The sequence below is a fragment of the Thalassophryne amazonica genome, chromosome 6 (genome assembly GCF_902500255.1).
Source record: "Thalassophryne amazonica chromosome 6, fThaAma1.1, whole genome shotgun sequence".
In the NCBI taxonomy this organism is placed as follows: Eukaryota; Metazoa; Chordata; class Actinopteri; order Batrachoidiformes; family Batrachoididae; genus Thalassophryne; species Thalassophryne amazonica.
This window is the reverse complement of record NC_047108.1, coordinates 102460181-102478800: the sequence shown is the minus strand read 5'-3', so window position 1 is coordinate 102478800 and position 18620 is coordinate 102460181. Positions and strand designations below refer to the sequence as shown.

Sequence of the window (18620 nt, the reverse complement as noted above, 5' to 3'; positions counted from 1 at the left end):
GAAAGTGTTGGAACATGTAATGACTGATGGTAAGTGGGGAGTCATTCTGAAACAGCTACACAATTTTTATTCTTGCCTACTGCTCTTTGCTCTTTGCTACAGCGCATGTGCGCAAAATTGTTGGAGGAGTTCTGGTATGAATTCAACCGCTTCATTCCAAGTTGTTTGTCCTTTTCCTGAGTATTTCAGCAAAAATAAAGCACTAAATAAACGCTGACAATTGCAAATGGTCCCGCTGATAGTTCACCAAGTTTTGACAATCTTGGCGTAGCCACATTTGTGAAAGAGTTTGCAATATTTGTGGCTAAACTGAATCAATTTATATCAACAGAGGGACCCCATTAACCAGAACTGTGCCACTGATTTCACGCACACACATGCAGGCACACACACACCCATGCAAAAACAAATGCACAAATACCACCACATCACACTAATATCTCTGTATAGCAGCATAATATTCATGATAAAACACAAATTAGCAGAACACAATTGTCTGATTTCGAGTGCGCTACAGGCTAATTAGCCAGTAACCGGGCTAGGCTAGCCAGCTTGATTGTCACCAGAATAACAAAATTATGTTTTAAAAGGAATAAAACTGCACTGCCGACATGGTCTTGCAAGTGACTTCAAACTATATCAAACTGATTTTGGTACAATTTATACTTCAGCAGAAATATGTAAAATTGTGTTATGTTACTGTACAGTGATAGCTAATATGATAGCTGCTGTCTTTTTAGACACTTTTTTTGCTTTGTGTTTCTTCATCACTTCAGAGGTCTGCAGTAATAAGATTTCTTGTGATTGGGCACCAACACCGATCACAAGAATTTATAATGAAATCAGCTTTAAAATATGTGGCCGACTCTCAACTCAGTGACACTGTCAGACAAAAACAGTGCAGCTGGAAATAAAATAAAATAATTTGATTGGCTGTGTAAAAAACAGCCTCTTCAAACTAAATATAAAATCTAAATTTATCCTGTTCAGGCACTGATTCCCCCCCACTGAAAGTAAAGCTCATGACACATCAAATCTGTATTCTGCAGCTGGACGAAAATGAGGCGGAATTTCAACTGGCCTTTAATATTCATATTTTCAGTCATAATATTACATATATCTTTCTATTTTGTTTTGTATGAAGAAACCTTTGAAAAAAAGGGTTTGTTGTTAAGTGCTTATCTCTGAATGAATGAATATGATTTTTTTTTTTTTAATGGAACTACTAATCTACCTGAGATGCAAACTATGCACATTTTATATAAATGTGTTAATGCATTATTGTGTCTCTAAGGTAATGGCAGTGTTTCAGTTTGGTGGCGCTCAGAGTATCACATGAACAGTCTGAGAATCGCTGAGTCCTGTGTGCATATCTGCTGCAAAAAAACATACAAAATTTCAGTGTTGTACAGTCCACAAAAGTCAACATCACATTTTTTGTTGATCTACGTCTGAATAGAAGGACGTACAGTCACAGTCACATAGTTTACCCCCCCCCCCCCCCCACACACACACACACACACACTCTTACAGGTGTCTGTATCAACTTGATGGCTGGTTCTGGACATCTTCAACACTCCATGTGTCAGCTCGGTCTGTCCCAAAGTACCGGTCCCCAATGTCCCCTGAAAAACACGTACAAATTCAGTTTGACTGAACACACAAGTATTTCATTTAAAGATTCGGTCAAAAAGTTCAATGATGGATATTAAAAATACTTTATTCCCCACCAGAACTGGTTCTGCTCCTTCCTCAAAAGTCATCCTGTGTTTAATATTAGAATTGATTATGTACTTACAGTATTGTCCAGAGTACAAGTCAAGGTTTTGTTTTTTTTTACTAGTTTGCGGGGTGCTGTGGCTTGTACTCACTTGTAATCATGCATGTTATTATTAATAATAACTATGATAACTATTTATATCTGGATTTCCCAGGAAGCAAAACACTAAAAACAATAAACTTCAACAATAAAAGAATAAATGTCAATACAGAAAATACGATAGTGCACAAAAATCCCAAATGAAAGCACTCATAATACAGAAAAAATGTGCACATTATACTCTGGTGTGAGTTATACTCAGGAAAATATGATGTACTTTCATGTGATTATTTACTTTTACAAACACTATTCTATATAGCGTGCGTTGTTTCTAGTTTATGGTTAGATTTGAAATATTAATTTTATGTGCATTCTGCATGCAAAATTCTTTTATTTATTTATTTTATTTATTCAATGTTTTACCAGGTAAGTCAATTGAGAACACTTTCTCATTTACAATGACGACCTGGACAAGAGGCAACAGTTTTACCTATAAAACTCATATTATTCACTGAAAAATAAAAAAGAAATTACTATTTTCTGGATTAACAATAAATTATATCAGATACAATTAACATTTGACTGTTCTGAAACCGATCAACTCAAAAACCACAAATTGAGACCATAAAAATGAAACTCTTATTAGCACTATCAGCGTCACACAGAGTGAAAGAGTGAATGTGTCCATTAAATGCTTACCAATACCAGGAATAACATGTAAAAAATCATCCACACGCTTGTCCACAGCTGTAGTGATAATTTTGACTTTTGGGAAGGCGTAGGCCACAGAGTGCACGCCCAGCTCAGCCATCAGCAGTGACACCAACATGATATCCTCCTGCACCTCGTGATCCTATTAAAAAAATGTGTTTACTGCAGTATTAGCATTAGAAGCATAAAGAAAGGGAAACATAAGGTGAATAAAAAAAGTTCCAATAATTCTGTTACAACAATAAGAACCCATTTCATCAAGATCCACACTGATGAGTAATAAAACACCAGTTAACAGATCAAGCTGAGGGGGCTCCAAATGTTCTGAATAATGATGTCTAGCTTCACCCACCAGGCGGACTCGTACTGCCATCATAGCAGCAGCGCCGGTGGAGATGGTGCTGTCCATTAGGATGACATGATCTTCACTGATGTCTTTGGGCAGACGCAGGTAATGCAGCTGGAGAGGCCAGAGAGGAGGAGACAGGTTACCATGGTTACAAAAGCAGAAAGGGCAGTTACCAGGGAAACAGATCATGTGGAAGAAAAAAAAACAACAAAAACAAAACAAAACAGAGAGACAACTACAAAAGCAGTTATTAGAGTGCACACCTTTGCCAAGGCCTTCCACATTATTCCAAAATTAAAAATAAATTTAAAACTGAGTTGAGTGATGCTGCTAATAAATCAAAGGGTACACGTGTACAGGATATCAGCATGCAGTAATTAAAATCTGAAGAATCTCACTGAACGTAAATCACTTCTTAAAGGGGTAAAATTGTGCAAAATCAGTTTTTAATCTACCTTTTACATTCATTTAAGATCAAGGGTTTTGTGTCAGATGTCCTCAAAGCTCAATCTGCTCAACGTAAAATATCAGACGTCTGTGACATATATCATGAAATCAGTATCTAAAGTTCTGCTTGTTGCTGCTGCTCGGAACATTACTCCTGCCCCTCACTGTAAAAGGGGAGGGGCGTTGCGATCAACAGATCCTTTTCTTTTAAAGCAACAGGCACAGTACTCAGTATAAAAAACTGTTATTTAAAACCACAAATTACCTCAGCCTTGGTCCAACATTTACAATCAAGCTGTAATGGACCTGTAACATTCTTAATTAATCTCAGACATTTCTAAAAATAGAGACTCGGCATAAAAGTAACCTAAGGTTATTCAGATCGAGTGGTAGATACGTAATTAGCGGCTAAATGCATCTTTACATCCGCCAAAGATGTAATAAAATCATCTGCATTTATTTATTTGTCTGTCTGCCTGTTAGCAGGATTACATCTAAACTACTGCACAGATTTTGATGAAAATTTCACAACAGATAGATATTAGCCTATGGAAGAATCCATTCAATTTTGGAGGTCATCCGGCTCCGGCTCCGGATTAAGATAAATTTAAGATTAAGATTAAGATAAACTTTACTGATCTCACAGAGGAGAAATTCTCATGTTACGTCAGCTCTTAAAAAAACACACAAGATGGGTGCAAGTAGAGGAAAATGTTCATCAAACAGCATGTGCAAGGATAAGCACTAATAATACTACTTGTAACAGTACAAGACATAAGAAATGAGGAAGAAATAGAATATGTATATATATATATATATATGTATGAGGTCCGTTAGAAAAGTATCCGACCTTATTATTTTTTTTCAAAAACCATATGGATTTGAATCACGTGTGATTGCGTCAGCCAAGCTTGAACCCTCGTGCGCATGCGTGAGTTTTTTCATGCCTGTCGGTTGCTTCATTCGCCTGTGAGCAGGTTTTGAGTGAGGTGTGGTCCACCCCTCTCGTCTATTTTTTATTGCGAATAAATGTCTGAACGATTTGGATCTTTGTTGCATCAATTTTTTTCCAGAAACTGTAAGAGACCTCCAGGTGGACACCGTTCGAAAAATTAATATGGCTTTCAGGGACGATTTTATGGGGATTAAACAGATTACGGGGTGTTACTGCCCCTTTAAGGACGGCCCACAACTGCTGAGAGCCAGCGCCGATGGACAGGCTGACACCCCGCACAAGCAACCAGATCATTTCCAACGTGAAAGCTTTGTTGATCCGGGACCTTGTCTGACTTTCACAAAAAGGGAGAAGATGTGGACGTCAGCACTTTTTCCGGCACATTCCACCGTTACAGGAGTTTTTTTTCATGGAAAAAGAAGCCGAGGGACGCGCCACAGAGCCGTTCATTACGCGGGACAAAACCACCTCGGTGTTGGTCTCACAGGACGGCTTAAAGGTGGATTTCAGACGGATTCCGGTTGCTTTCCAGTCATGTGAATATCCGATTGTGATTGTGCATGAGCTGAACATGCCAGAGCATGTCTTGTGAGGCTTCATCACGGCGTTTCTTTTCGCCATGCAGCTCCGCCGCGACGCGCGGAATTCCTCCGCCTTTGTTCCTCTTTCCATGACAAAAACTCCTCTAACAGTGAAATGTGCCGTTCATTTCTAAACTGGACGCTGTCTTGATCCGGTATGTCTTCTGACTAGCACAGGAATTGTGAAAAGACATGTAAAAGATGTATAAAGTGGTCCTAGCACAGAACCTTGTGGAACTCCATAATTAACCTTAGTCTGTGAAGAAGATTCCCCATTTATATGAACAAATTGTAATCTATTAGATAAATATGATTCAAACCACCGCAGCGCAGTGCCTTTAATACCTATGGCATGCTCTAATCTCTGTAATAAAATTTTATGGTCAACAGTATCAAAAGCAGCACTGAGGTCTAACAGAACAAGCACAGAGATGAGTCCACTGTCTGAGGCCATAAGATGATCATTTGTAACCTTCACTAATGCTGTTTCTGTACTATGATGAATTCTAAACCCTGACTGAAACTCTTCAAATAAACCATTCCTCTACAGATGATCAGTTAGCTGTTTTACAACTACCCTTTCAAGAATTTTTGAGAGAAAAGGAAGGTTGGAGATTGGCCTATAATTAGCTAAGATAGCTGGGTCAAGTGATGGCTTTTTAAGTAATGGTTTAATTACTGCCACCTTAAAAGCCTGTGATACATAGCCAACTAATAAAGATAGATTGATCATATTTAAGATCGAAGCATTAATTAATTGTAGGGCTTCCTTGAGCAGCCTGGTAGGAATGGGGTCTAATAGACATGTTGATGCTTTGGAGGAAGTAACTAATGAAAATAACTCAGACAGAACAATCAGAGAGAAAGAGTCTAACCAAATACCGGCATCACTGAAAGCAGCCAAAGAGAACAATATGTCTTTGGGATGGTTATGAGTAATTTTTTCTCTAATAGTTAAAATTTTATTAGCAAAGAAAGTCATGAAGTCATTACTAGTTAAAGTTAAAGGAATACTCGGCTCAATAGACTCTGACTCTTAGTCAGCCTGGCTACAGTGCTGAAAGGAAACCTGGGGTTGTTCTGATTGTCTTCAATTAGACCTAGTTACAGCGCTTTCTGAAAGACTTCTAGTGTAATGAAACTTATTCCCCACTGCTGGGTAGTCCATCAGAGTAAATGTAAATGTTATTAAGAAATGATCAGACAGAAGGGGGTTTTCAGGGAATACTGTTAAGTCTTCAATTTCCATACCATAAATCAGAACAAGATCTAAGGTATGATTAAAGTGGTGGGTGGACTCATTTACATTTTGAGCAAAGCCAATCGAGTCTAACAATAGATTAAATGCAGTGTTGAGGCTGTCATTCTCAGCATCTGTGTGGATGTTAAAATCGCCCACTATAATTATCTTATCTGTGCTAAGCACTAAGTCAGACAAAAGGTCTGAAAATTCACAGAAAAACTCACAGTAACAACCAGGTGGACGAAAGATAACAACAAATAAAACTGGTTTTTGGGACTTCCAATTTGGATGGACAAGACTAAGAGTCAAGCTTTCAAATGAATTAAAGCTCTGTCTGGGTTTTTGATTAATTAATAAGCTGGAGTGGAAGATTGCTGCTAATCCTCCGCCTTGGCCCGTGCTACGAGCGTTCTGGCAGTTAGTGTGACTCGGGGGTGTTGACTCATTTAAACTAACATATTCATCCTGCTGTAACCAGGTTTCTGTAAGGCAGAATAAATCAATATGTTGATCAATTATTATATCATTTACTAACAGGGACTTAGAAGAGAGAGATCTAATGTTTAATCAAATCAAATCAATTTTATTTATATAGCGCCAAATCACAACAAACAGGTGCCCCAAGGCACTTTATATTGTAAGGCAAGGCCATACAATAATTACGGAAAAACCCCAACGGTCAAAACGACCCCCTGTGAGCAAGCACTTGGCAACAGTGAGAAGGAAAAACTCCCTTTAACAGGAAGAAACCTCCAGCAGAACCAGGCTCAGGGAGGGGCAGTCTTCTGCTGGGACTGGTTGGGGCTGAGGGAGAGAACCAGGAAAAAGACATGCTGTGGAGGGGAGCAGAGATCAATCACTAATGATTAAATGCAGAGTGGTGCATACAGAGCAAACAGAGAAAGAAACACTCACTCACAGCACTCTAGCTGCAGCATTTTGAATTAACTGAAGGCTTTTCAGGGAACTTTTAGGACAACCTGATAATAATGAATTACAATAGTCCAGCCTAGAGGAAATAAATGCATGCATTAGTGTTATGTGTCGACGCGGGTTGAGGAGCGAACCTGCGTCTGACAGAACCCAGCGCTAAAATAACCAGAAAGCGGTTCCAATAACAAAAACAATTTATTTTTCACCCTCTGGTGCATAATAAAGTGTAGAAACTAAAACAGCGTCATTTTGGTGGAGTGAAGGCTGGCACGCTCTCCAGCGCCCAAAAGGATCGAAGCCCGGCGCTTCTGGACTCACTATTACCGCCAAATACCCCCCAGGTGGACACGACAAACCGACTCTCTGCGAAGGATAGAAGAGGTGAGGTAAGTCAGCAGTTACAACTAATATCCTTCAAAAGACACACACTATCAGCAACACATTCAGGTCTGTATTTTAAGCTTTATGCAAATGAGCAGCTTCTCACAACAGGTGGAGGATCACTTGTCCGCACGCCACAGCAGTGAGAAGCAAGCTGCACAATTCTCATCACAATTCAAATATACTGCGTAACAAAATACCAAGTTATTATCAACAAGTAGTCAAACAATTAATCACCTCTGATGTGTGCTGACAGCATGTGTCCCTCACCCTTCCTGCTTCACAGGCTCGATGTGTCAAACCCAGGCGCAGTCCTCAGCGTCTCACAAACGAACATCACAAGGTCGAGTTCCTGGCAATTCTGCTTGAATCACACATGGCTTAAATGCAGAACGCCATCTAATTATCTGCTTCAGCTGAAAGTCTTTAAGGTTGCATGTGAGCACCATCCACAGGTGCTGCACATGATGTTGATGAGGGTGAAGGACTCTTCAGCCAGCACCTTCTCCACAGACAAATCAGTTTTCATACCACCTGGAGAGCAAAGAAAAGAAAAGAACACCAAAATGTCCAGCCACACACCCCCAACACACATTAGTTTTTCAGCATCACTCTGAGACAAGACCTTTCTAATTTTAGAGATATTGCACAAATGCAAAAAAGCAGTCCTACATATTTGTTTAATATGCACATTGAATGACATATCCTGATCAAAAATGACTCCAAGATTTCTCACAGTATTACTAGAGGTCAGGGTAATGCCATCCAGAGTAAGGATCTGGTTAGACACCATGTTTCTAAGATTTGTGGGGCCAAGTACAATAACTTCAGTTTTATCTGAGTTTAAAAGCAGGAAATTAGAGGTCATCCACGTCTTTATGTCTGTAAGACAATCCTGCAGTTTAGCTAATTGGTGTGTGTCCTCTGGCTTCATGGATAGATAAAGCTGGGTATCATCTGCGTAACAATGAAGATTTAAGCAATGCCGTCTAATAATACTGCCTAAGGGAAACATGTATAAAGTGAATAAAATTGGTCCTAGCACAGAACCTTGTGGAACTCCATAATTAACCTTAGTCTGTGAAGAAGATTCCCCATTTATATGAACAAATTGTAATCTATTAGATAAATATGATTCAAACCACCGCAGTGCAGTGCCTTTAATACCTATGGCATGCTCTAATCTCTGTAATAAAATTTTATGGTCAACAGTATCAAAAGCAGCACTGAGGTCTAACAGAACAAGCACAGAGATGAGTCCACTGTCTGAGGCCATAAGAAGATCATTTGTAACCTTCACTAATGCTGTTTCTGTACTATGATGAATTCTAAAACCTGACTGAAACTCTTCAAATAGGCCATTCCTCTGCAGATGATCAGTTAGCTGTTTTACAACTACCCTTTCAAGAATTTTTGAGAGAAAAGGAAGGTTGGAGATTGGCGTATAATTAGCTAAGACAGCTGGGTCAAGTGATGGCTTTTTAAGTAATGGTTTAATTACTGCCAGCTTAAAAGCCTGTGGTACATAGCCAACTAATAAAGACAGATTGATCATATTTAAGATCAAAGCATTAATTAATGGTAGGGCTTCCTTGAGCAGCCTGGTAACTTACGGGTTATCTGCTTTAAGCTGCGAGTTTGTGAGTTATATCACAGAGTCAGGCTTCTGATTTACTTCTGATTTAAAGCTCTCATTTTCAGAGGAGCTACAGCATCCAAAGTTGTCTTCAATGAGGATGTAAAACTACTGACGAGATACTCTATCTCACTTAAAGAGTTTAAGTAGCTACTCTGCACTGTGTTGGTATATGGCATTAGAGAACATAAAGAAGGAATCATATCCTTAAACCTAGTTACAGCGCTTTCTGAAAGACTTCTAGTGTAATGAAACTTATTCCCCACTGCTGGGTAGTCCATCAGAGTAAATGTAAATGTTATTAAGAAATGATCAGACAGAAGGGAGTTTTCAGGGAATACTGTTAAGTCTTCAATTTCCATACCATAAGTCAGAACAAGATCTAAGATATGATTAAAGTGGTGGGTGGACTCATTTACATTTTGAGCAAAGCCAATTGAGTCTAATAATAGATTAAATGCAGTGTTGAGGCTGTCATTCTCAGCATCTGTGTGGATGTTAAAATCGCCCACTATAATTATCTTATCTGAGCTAAGCACTAAGTCAGACAAAAGGTCTGAAAATTCACAGAGAAACTCACAGTAACGACCAGGTGGACGATAGATAACAACAAATAAAACTGGTTTTTGGGACTTCCAATTTGGATGGACAAGACTAAGAGTCAAGCTTTCAAATGAATTAAAGCTCTGTCTGGGTTTTTGATTAATTAATAAGATGGAATGGAAGATTGCTGCTAATCCTCCGCCTTGGCCCATGCTACGAGCATTCTGGCAGTTAGTGTGACTCGGGGGTGTTGACTCATTTAAACTAACATATTCATCCTGCTGTAACCAGGTTTCTGTAAGGCAGAATAAATCAATATGTTGATCAATTAATATATCATTTACTAACAGGGACTTAGAAGAGAGAGACCTAATGTTTAATAGACCACATTTAACTGTTTTAGTCTGTGGTGCAGTTTAAGGTGCTATATTATTTTTTTCTTTTTGAATTTTTATGCTTAAATAGATTTTTACTGGTTATTGGTGGTCTGGAAGCAGGCACCGTCTCTACGGGGATGGGGTAATGAGGGAATGGCAGGGGGAGAGAAGCTGCAGAGAGGTGTGTAAGACTACAACTCTGCTTCCTGGTCCCAACCCTGGATAGTCATGGTTTGGAGGATTTAAGAAAATTGGCCAGATTTCTAGAAATGAGAGCTGCTCCATCCAAAGTGGGATGGATGCCGTCTCTCCTAACAAGACCAGGTTTTCCCCAGAAGCTTTGCCAATTATCTATGAAGCCCACCTCATTTTTTGGACACCACTCAGACAGCCAGCAATTCAAGGAGATCATGCGGTTAAACATGTTACTCCTGGTCCGATTGGGGAGGGGCCCAGAGAAAACTACAGAGTCCGACATTGTTTTTGCAAAGTTACACACCGATTCAATGTTAATTTTAGTGACCTCCGATTGGCGTAACCGGGTGTCATTACTGCCGACGTGAATTACAATCTTACCATTTATGCTTAGCCTTAGCCAGCAGTTTCAAATTTCCTTCAATGTCACCTGCTCTGGCCCCCGGAAGACAATTGACTATGGTTGCTGGTGTCGCTAACTTCACATTTCTCAAAACAGAGTCGCCAATAACCAGAGTTTGATCTTCGGTGGGTGTGTCGCCGAGTGGGGAAAAACGGTTAGAAATGTGAACGGGTTGGCGGTGTACACGGGGCTTCTGTTTAGGGCTACGCTTCCTCCTCACAGTCACCCAGTCGGCCTGCTTTCCCGGCTGCTCGGGATCTGCTGGAAGGGAACTAACGGCGGCTAAGCTACCTTGGTCCGCACCGACTACAGGGGCCTGGCTAGCTGTAAAATTTTCCACGGTGCGGAGCCGAGTCTCCAATTCGCCCAGCCTGGCCTCCAAAGCTACGAATAAGCTACACTTATTACAAGTACAATTACTGCTAAAGGAGGCAGAGGAATAACTAAACATTTCACACCCAGAGCAGAAAAGTGCAGGAGAGACAGGAGAAGCCACCATGCTAAATCGGCTAAGAGCTAGTAGCTGCGCTAAGCTAGCGGATTCCTAAAAACACACAAAGTGAATAATGTGTAAATAATTTAGAGGTGATTCAGCAGAGGGAGTGCTTTAGTTAAGGCACGTGAAGATTACACTGTGAAACAAATCGTTATCTAGTTAACTAAATCAATCTAACTGCGCAGATTAAACAGCTAACAGATACAGCAAAACACCGCTGTGCTCCGCAACAGGAAGTGATAAAATACTGCAGTGAGAGCCAACCACCAGTAGAGGCCACATTTAATAGACCACATTTAACTGTTTTAGTCTGTTGTGCAGTTGAAGGTGCTATATTATTTTTTCTTTTTGAATTTTTATGCTTAAATATATTTTTGCTGGCTATTGGTGGTCTATGAAGCCCACCTCATTTTTTGGACACCACTCAGACAGCCAGCAATTCAAGGAGAACATGCGGCTAAACATGTCACTCCCGGTCCGATAATTTACTTGACTCTTTGTTGTTTGCTTAATTTGGGAGGGGGGTGGAGAACATAACAATTGATGGATGGCAAGTCGTCCAACATAGAGAAATACTGGATGAAGAAAAGTTATATTGGACTTGGCTGCGCCTCGTCCAATATAACTTTTCTTCATCCAATATTAATTTTATATAGGCTTTGAAGGATTACATCAGAACTACTTCATGGATTCTCACCAAATTTGCACCACAGATAGTTATTAGGGCATGGAAGACTCCACTGAATTTTGGAGGTGATCTGGATCCGGATTGGCAGATGTCATAAATCTCTGACTGTTCTTATATTTAAAATGCCGTCCACCAGAAAATAACTAGAATACAGAGAACATAGACACACAAATGCAGAAACTTTGTAATACGCCACTTGTTAACAAGTGGTGGCTATTAAAAGAGCAGCAACATAATGTCTGATATTACATTAGGTCAAAATCAGGAAATATTGTAAATAAACATAAATTTTGACATATTATGATGAAAATGTTAAATTATCCCCTGAGGTAGGCCCTGATAAAAATCAAACACTTTATTTTATCTCTCCTCACAGAAGCATACTCACAGTAATCCTGCAACATAAACACACATTCTAATGATGTCAAAATCCTGACAGACACAAAAGAATTCATGTATTCTCTGACGATTATCCTGAATATTACACGTATCACAACATGTATGTGGACATGGTGACGGCCAGAGAAGAAGAGTGTCACAACAAGTCGCATTAAGAAAAATCAATGACTTCTTCATAGGAGAGAATTTGTTCTACAACATTTGACAAAGTGGATCAACTATTGAGAGAAAGAGCTGAGAAGAATTGTGTTCTCTTTCTATGTGTTGTTCAAAACTTGTGCTGTTATCAAAATCTGTGATTACTGACACACCGTTAATATGTAATATTTCCTTCAGGTCAAGTTCAGTAGAAATTGGTTAATTTTTAAAAACTACAACCTCCTTGCAGGAGGCAACAATTACATAATTTAATTTTTGTGGGTGGTGCACATCGATTTCTATTTAATCCACTAGATGGTGGATGCAGCCTGTGAGCTGTTGCCAGGCAGCCGCCATCTTTCTTAGCTTTATTACACATCAGGCATTACATTAAATAGAAATAGATTATTCGCTGACTTAAACTTGGGTTAAAGTGATCTGAAAATGTTGTTTTGCACAGCAACAACCTGACAAAGGATTGTGGAGTGAGCTTTCATAAGTGTGTATTATATGTAATATTAATGATTAGGCTTTTAAAAGGTTAGAAAACGATTTATTTATTTTTTGTGTCTATCAGGCTGGAAAGGCAGGACAGGCCGGACGCAAATGCACGACACAGGTACACAGTTCTGTGGAGGAAAAACGTTTACTGAACGAACAGGCTTAGGTCGGTACAATCAATCAATCAATCAATTTTTTTTATATAGCGCCAAATCACAACAAACAGTTGCCCCAAGGCACTTTATATTGTAAGGCAAGGCCATACAATAATTATGTAAAACCCCAACGGTCAAAACGACCCCCTGTGAGCAAGCACTTGGCTACAGTGGGAAGGAAAAACTCCCTTTTAACAGGAAGAAAACTCCAGCAGAACCAGGCTCAGGGAGGGTACACGGATAGACAGTCCAAACAAAACAACAGGATCCAGAACATCAGGCAAAAAGCATGGTCAAAGGGCAAGCAGGTAGTAGTCATAAACCGAGGAGGCACAATAAGCAAGGAAAGAAAACTAGAACAGAGCTGGTAAGAAGGCACTAGGCACATCGAACTGGCAAAGGACAGATCCAAACCGAGCGGCTTAAAAAGCACCCAAGTGATTAATCGAAACACAGAACAGGTGTGTAGGGAAACACCCAGAACCGGGGCGTGGCCAGACAGACGGAGACGCCCACCACCAAGAACCGAGAAACCAAGACAAGAGACAACAGGACAGAGTAAACCCAAGCAGAAACGGAGACAAACCAAGCACCAAAACCACCCCCACGACCCTGACAGTGTCAAGCTGTATTCTATAAAGTAGTGACTTCAGTTTTACTGCCTGAATGCTTTGTCACGATAAATATCTCACCATTCGTTCAGTGATTCAATTAACAGTCTCACTTTCATAAGTCTCAATTTATCCCTTTTTAATTAGCCTCAGGTTTTTTTTTCTTCACATCATGTTTTCTATCCTGAGATATTCTATAAGAGCAAATTTATACAATGGAAATGTTTTTTTCTCTCAGTTTGGTGGGTCACATGACAGTTGCTTTGACATTGTATAGTCTACTAATATAAGAATAAACATGAATGAGATTCATTTCTCTATGATATACTCCATATTCCAGTGTAGTGTTTTCAGATTTCTTTCAACTTGTTCCAGAAATGATTGAATAATCTTACTTTCACCCTGGCTGGCGTGGCTGTTTCATTTTATTTATTTTATCTGAAATTTTTGCAGAGAAGCGCTCCGTAAAAGTGGAGTTGCAGGTGGGTTAAGAGCAGTCTTTAATATTAATACCTTTAATATGATGTGAGCGTGCAAAGCTCTTACTTTCACCCCTGATTATTTGTCATAAGTTCATAATGTAATTAATTAAGGATCAGACTAGTATATGGTGTTGTGGCAGACATAGTGTGTTTGACAAACTGATTTATATATATTTAATTAATATATATTACTTTCTACCCTGCTTCACGACATCCGGACTGGGACTAACAAATTCATTCAAGTGTATTATATAAATAGTCTGATCCTCTTCTGTATTTGTTTTGACAAATAGTGGCTGTACAAATGTGGGACAGTTTGAATAAATGCAACACCATAGTAATAGCACGAAAAATGCAGATTTATGGTGAAATTCTCTTAAAAACATTGATCACGTCCACACTGATTTCTATTTATGTCTGGTTGTCGGATGCTAACTAAGATGGCGGCGCTCTGGCAACAGTCAGCGAATGTGCGGATCGCCGCGGCCCTCCATCTAGTGATTAAATAGAAATCGATGGTGGTGCAGTTCTTGTTTCTGTATTTCACATTGTGGCAAGTCAAACAAACAAACAAACAAAAAAATGAACAGGGTCTCTTGGGGAAGGTGTTTAGTACGAAAGGGCCCGTTCAATTTTTCTACCTCCGGTTCGCCTGAGTCAAGGTTGGTCTGAATAAGGATCTTGCCGATGCAGACGTCCTTGCACACAGCCCTCAGGGCAGGCTCCATGGTCTCTCCGGCCCGCAGGATCAACACACCAGTGATCTGGAGATACAAGGCCGCACAAAACAAGTGTGATGATACAAACCTCAATGACAAATTGACAGAAAATTAATCCAACCAAACTAAACCAGAATGTCACTCACTCACCCCTTTTCCATTGTAACTGCGACCCTCGTACTCCTGACCCTGTGGAGTCTGAACTATACACTTCTGTTACAGAAAATAGAGAGGTTTATGAAAATAAACTTCTAGACGCTTTCTAGACTCAAAATGTTTGTTAATTATAGTGACACAAATATTATGAACTATGCAGGTATTTAGGGTCCTAGCTTGCACACACTCATACTAACTCGCCAGAGGTTCATAAGATTTTGCAGGTTCTCCCACTTAGAAATCATGGAGGGGTCTGAAATTTTCATCATCAAGAAGAAAATTTCAGACCCCTCCATGATTTCTAAGTGGGAGAACTTGCAAAATTGCAGAGTGTTCAAATACTTATTTTCCTCACTGTATATATATATATATATATATATATATACACACTGTATATACACACACACACTTTGGGCACCCCTGATGATTTCCATTATTTCCTTTTATAAATCATTGGTTGTTTGGATCAGCAATTTCAGTTAAATATATCATATAACAGACAAACACAGTGATATTTGAGAAGTGAAATGAAGTTTATAGGATTTACAAAAAGTGTGCAATAATTCTTTAAACAAAGTTAGGCAGGTGCATAAATTTGGGCACCCCAACAGAAAAAATACATCAATATTTAGCAGATCCTCCTTTTGCAGAAATAACAGCCTGTAAATTCTTCATATAGCTTCCAATGGGAGTCTGGATTCTGGTTGAAGGTATTTTGGACCATTGTTCTTTACAAAGCATCTCAGGTCTGTTGGTTTCTGAGCATAGACAGCCCGCTTAAAATCACACCACAGATTTTCAATAATATTCAGGTCTGGGGACTGAGATGGCCATTCCAGAATGTTGTACTTGTTCTTCTGCATGAATGCCTTAGTAGATTTTAAGCAGTGTTTAGGGTCGTTGTCTTGTTGAAAGATCCAGCGCCGGCGCAACTTCAACTTTGTCATTGATTCATGAACATTGTTCTCAAGAATCTGCTGATACTGACTGGAATCCATGCGACCCTCAACTTTAAAAAGATTCCCAGTACCTGCACTGGCCACACAGCCCCACAGCATGATGGAACCACCTCCAAATTTTACTGTAGGTAGCAAGTGTTTTTCTTGGAATGCTGTGTTCTTTTTCAGCCATGCATACTGCCCCTTATTATGGACAAATAACTCAATTTTAGTTTCATCAGTCCACAGCACCTTATTCCAAAATGAAGCTGGCTTATCCAAATGTGCTTTAGCATACCTCAAGCGACTCTGTTTGTGGCATGTACGCAGAAAAGGCTTCCTCTGCATTACACCATCTCTTTGTGCAAAGCGCGCTTTATAGTTGAACGATGCACAGAGACACTATCTGCAGCAAGATCATGTTGTAGGTCTTTGAAGCAGGTCTGTGGATTGACTGTTTTTTTGGATTGAATGTTCTCATTATGCTTCGCTTCAGCTTATCTGAGATTTTTCTTGGCCTGCCACTTTGGGCCTTAACTAGTACCTTGCCTGCGGTCTCCCATTTCCTCACTATGTTCCTCACAGTGGATACTGACAGCTGAAATCTCTGAGATAGCTTTTTGTATCCTTCCCCTAAACCATGATGTTGAGCAGTCTTTGTTTTCAGGTCATTTGAGAGTTGTTTAGAGGCTCCCATGTTGCCACTCATTAGAAGAGATGCAAAGAGGGGAAACATTTGCAAATGGCCACCTTAAATACCCTTTCTCATGATTGGATTCACCTGTGTAAGGAGATCAAAGGTCAGTGAGCTTACCAAACCAATTTTGTGTTCCAATAATTAGTGCTAAATATAGTCAAATCCATAAAATGACAAGGGTGCCCAAATTTATGCACCTGCCCAATTTTTGTTTAAATAATTATTGCACACTTTCTGTAAATACTAGAAACTTCATTTCACTTCTCAGATATCAGTGTGTTTATCTGCTATATGATATATTTAACTGAAATTTCTGATCCAGACAACCAATGATTTATAAAGGAAAATCATGAAAATGATCAGGGGAGCCCAAACTTTTGCATACAACTCTCTCTCTCTCTCTCTCTCTCTCTCTCTCTCTCTCTATACATATATATATATATATATATATATATATATATATATATATATATATATACAAGGTCTTTCAGGGACGATTTTATGGGGATGTTACTGCCGCTTTAAGAACGGCCCACAACTGCTGAGAGCGCAGCGCGCTCCCAGCCCCCATCGACAGGCTGACACCCTGCTGGAACAACCAGATCATTTCCAACGTGAAGGCTTTGTTGATCCGGGACCTCGTCTGACTTTCACAAAAAGGCAGAAGATGTGGACATCAGCACTTTTTCCGGCACATTCCACCGTTACAGGAGTTTTTTTCATGGAAAAAAAAGCGAAGGGACGCGCCACGGCTCCGTTCATTACACGGGACAAAACCACCTCGGTGTTGGTCTCTCAGGACAACTTTCAGGTGGATTTCAGATGGATTCCAGTTGCTTTCCAGTCGTGTGAATATCTGATTGTGATTGTGCATAAGCTGGACATGCCAGAACATGTCCTGTGAGGCTTCATCACGGCGTTGCTTTGCGCCGAGCGGCTGCACTGCGACGCGCGGAACTCCTCCGCACGTCTGTCTTAATGTGCCGGAAAAGTGCTGATGTCCACGTCTTTTCACAATTCCTGTGCTAGTCAGATGACATACCGGATCAAGACAGCATCCAGTTTAAAAATGAACGGCACATTTCACTGTTACAGGAGTTTTTGTCATGGAAAGCAACGCCGTGATGAAGCCTCACGGGACATGTTCTGGCATGTCCAGCTCATGCACAATCACAATCGGAATCTGTCTGAAATCCACCTGAAAGCTGTCCTGAGAGACCAACACCGAGGTGGTTTTGTCCCGCGTAATGAACGGAGCCGTGGCGCGTCCCTTTGCTTCTCTTTCCATGAAAAAAACTGCTGTAACGGTGGAATGTGGCGGAAAAAGTGCTGATGTCCACATCTTCTGCCTTTTTGTGAAAGTCAGACGAGGTCCCGGATCAACAAAGCTTTCACGTTGGAAATGATCTGGTTGTTTCAGCGGGGTGTCAGCCTGTCGATGGGGGCTGGGAGCACGCCGCGCTCTCAGCAGTTGTGGGCAGTCCTTAAAGCAGCAGTAACACTCCTTAATCTGTTTAATCCCCATAAAATCGTCCCTGAAAGCCATATTAATTTTTCGAACAGTGTCCACCTGGAGGTCTCTCACAGTTTCTGGAAAAAAATTGATGCAGCAAAGCTCCAAATCGTTCAGACATTTATTTGCAATAAAAATAGACGAGAGGGGTGGACCACACCTCACTCAAAGCCTACTCACAGGCGAATGACGCAACCGACAGGCATGAAAAAACTCACGCATGCGCACGAGGGTTCAAGCTTGTCTGACGCAATCACACGTGATTCAAATCCATACGGTTTTTTAAAAAATAATAAGGTCAGATACTTTTATAACAGACCTTGAATATATACACACACACACACACACACACACACGCAGTGGGGCAAAAAAGTATTTAGTCAGCCCTTGATTGTGCAAGTTCTCCTACTTAGAAAGATGAGAGAGGTCTGTAATTTTCGACATAGGTACACTTCAATTGAGAGACAAAATGAGAATAAAAAATTCCAGGAAATCACATTGTAGGATTTTTAAATAATTTATTTGTAAATTATGGTGGAAAATAAGTATTTGGT

General features: G+C 40.0%; 1 protein-coding gene across 1 annotated transcript in view; it reads right to left on the bottom strand.

The window, feature by feature from the left end:
- Nucleotides 1-1540: 1540 nt before the first annotated feature.
- Nucleotides 1541-18620, bottom strand: part of LOC117512787 (uridine-cytidine kinase-like 1) — a 44497-nt gene continuing 27417 nt past the window's right edge. The window contains exons 11-15 of the mRNA XM_034173002.1: nt 14913-14975; nt 14685-14807; nt 2883-2990; nt 2519-2672; nt 1541-1625 (exon numbers count right to left, since the gene is read on the bottom strand). Coding sequence (XP_034028893.1) covers nt 1543-1625; nt 2519-2672; nt 2883-2990; nt 14685-14807; nt 14913-14975 — 531 coding nt within the window. The 3' untranslated portion in view covers nt 1541-1542. The remainder of the gene's footprint in view (nt 1626-2518; nt 2673-2882; nt 2991-14684; nt 14808-14912; nt 14976-18620) is intronic.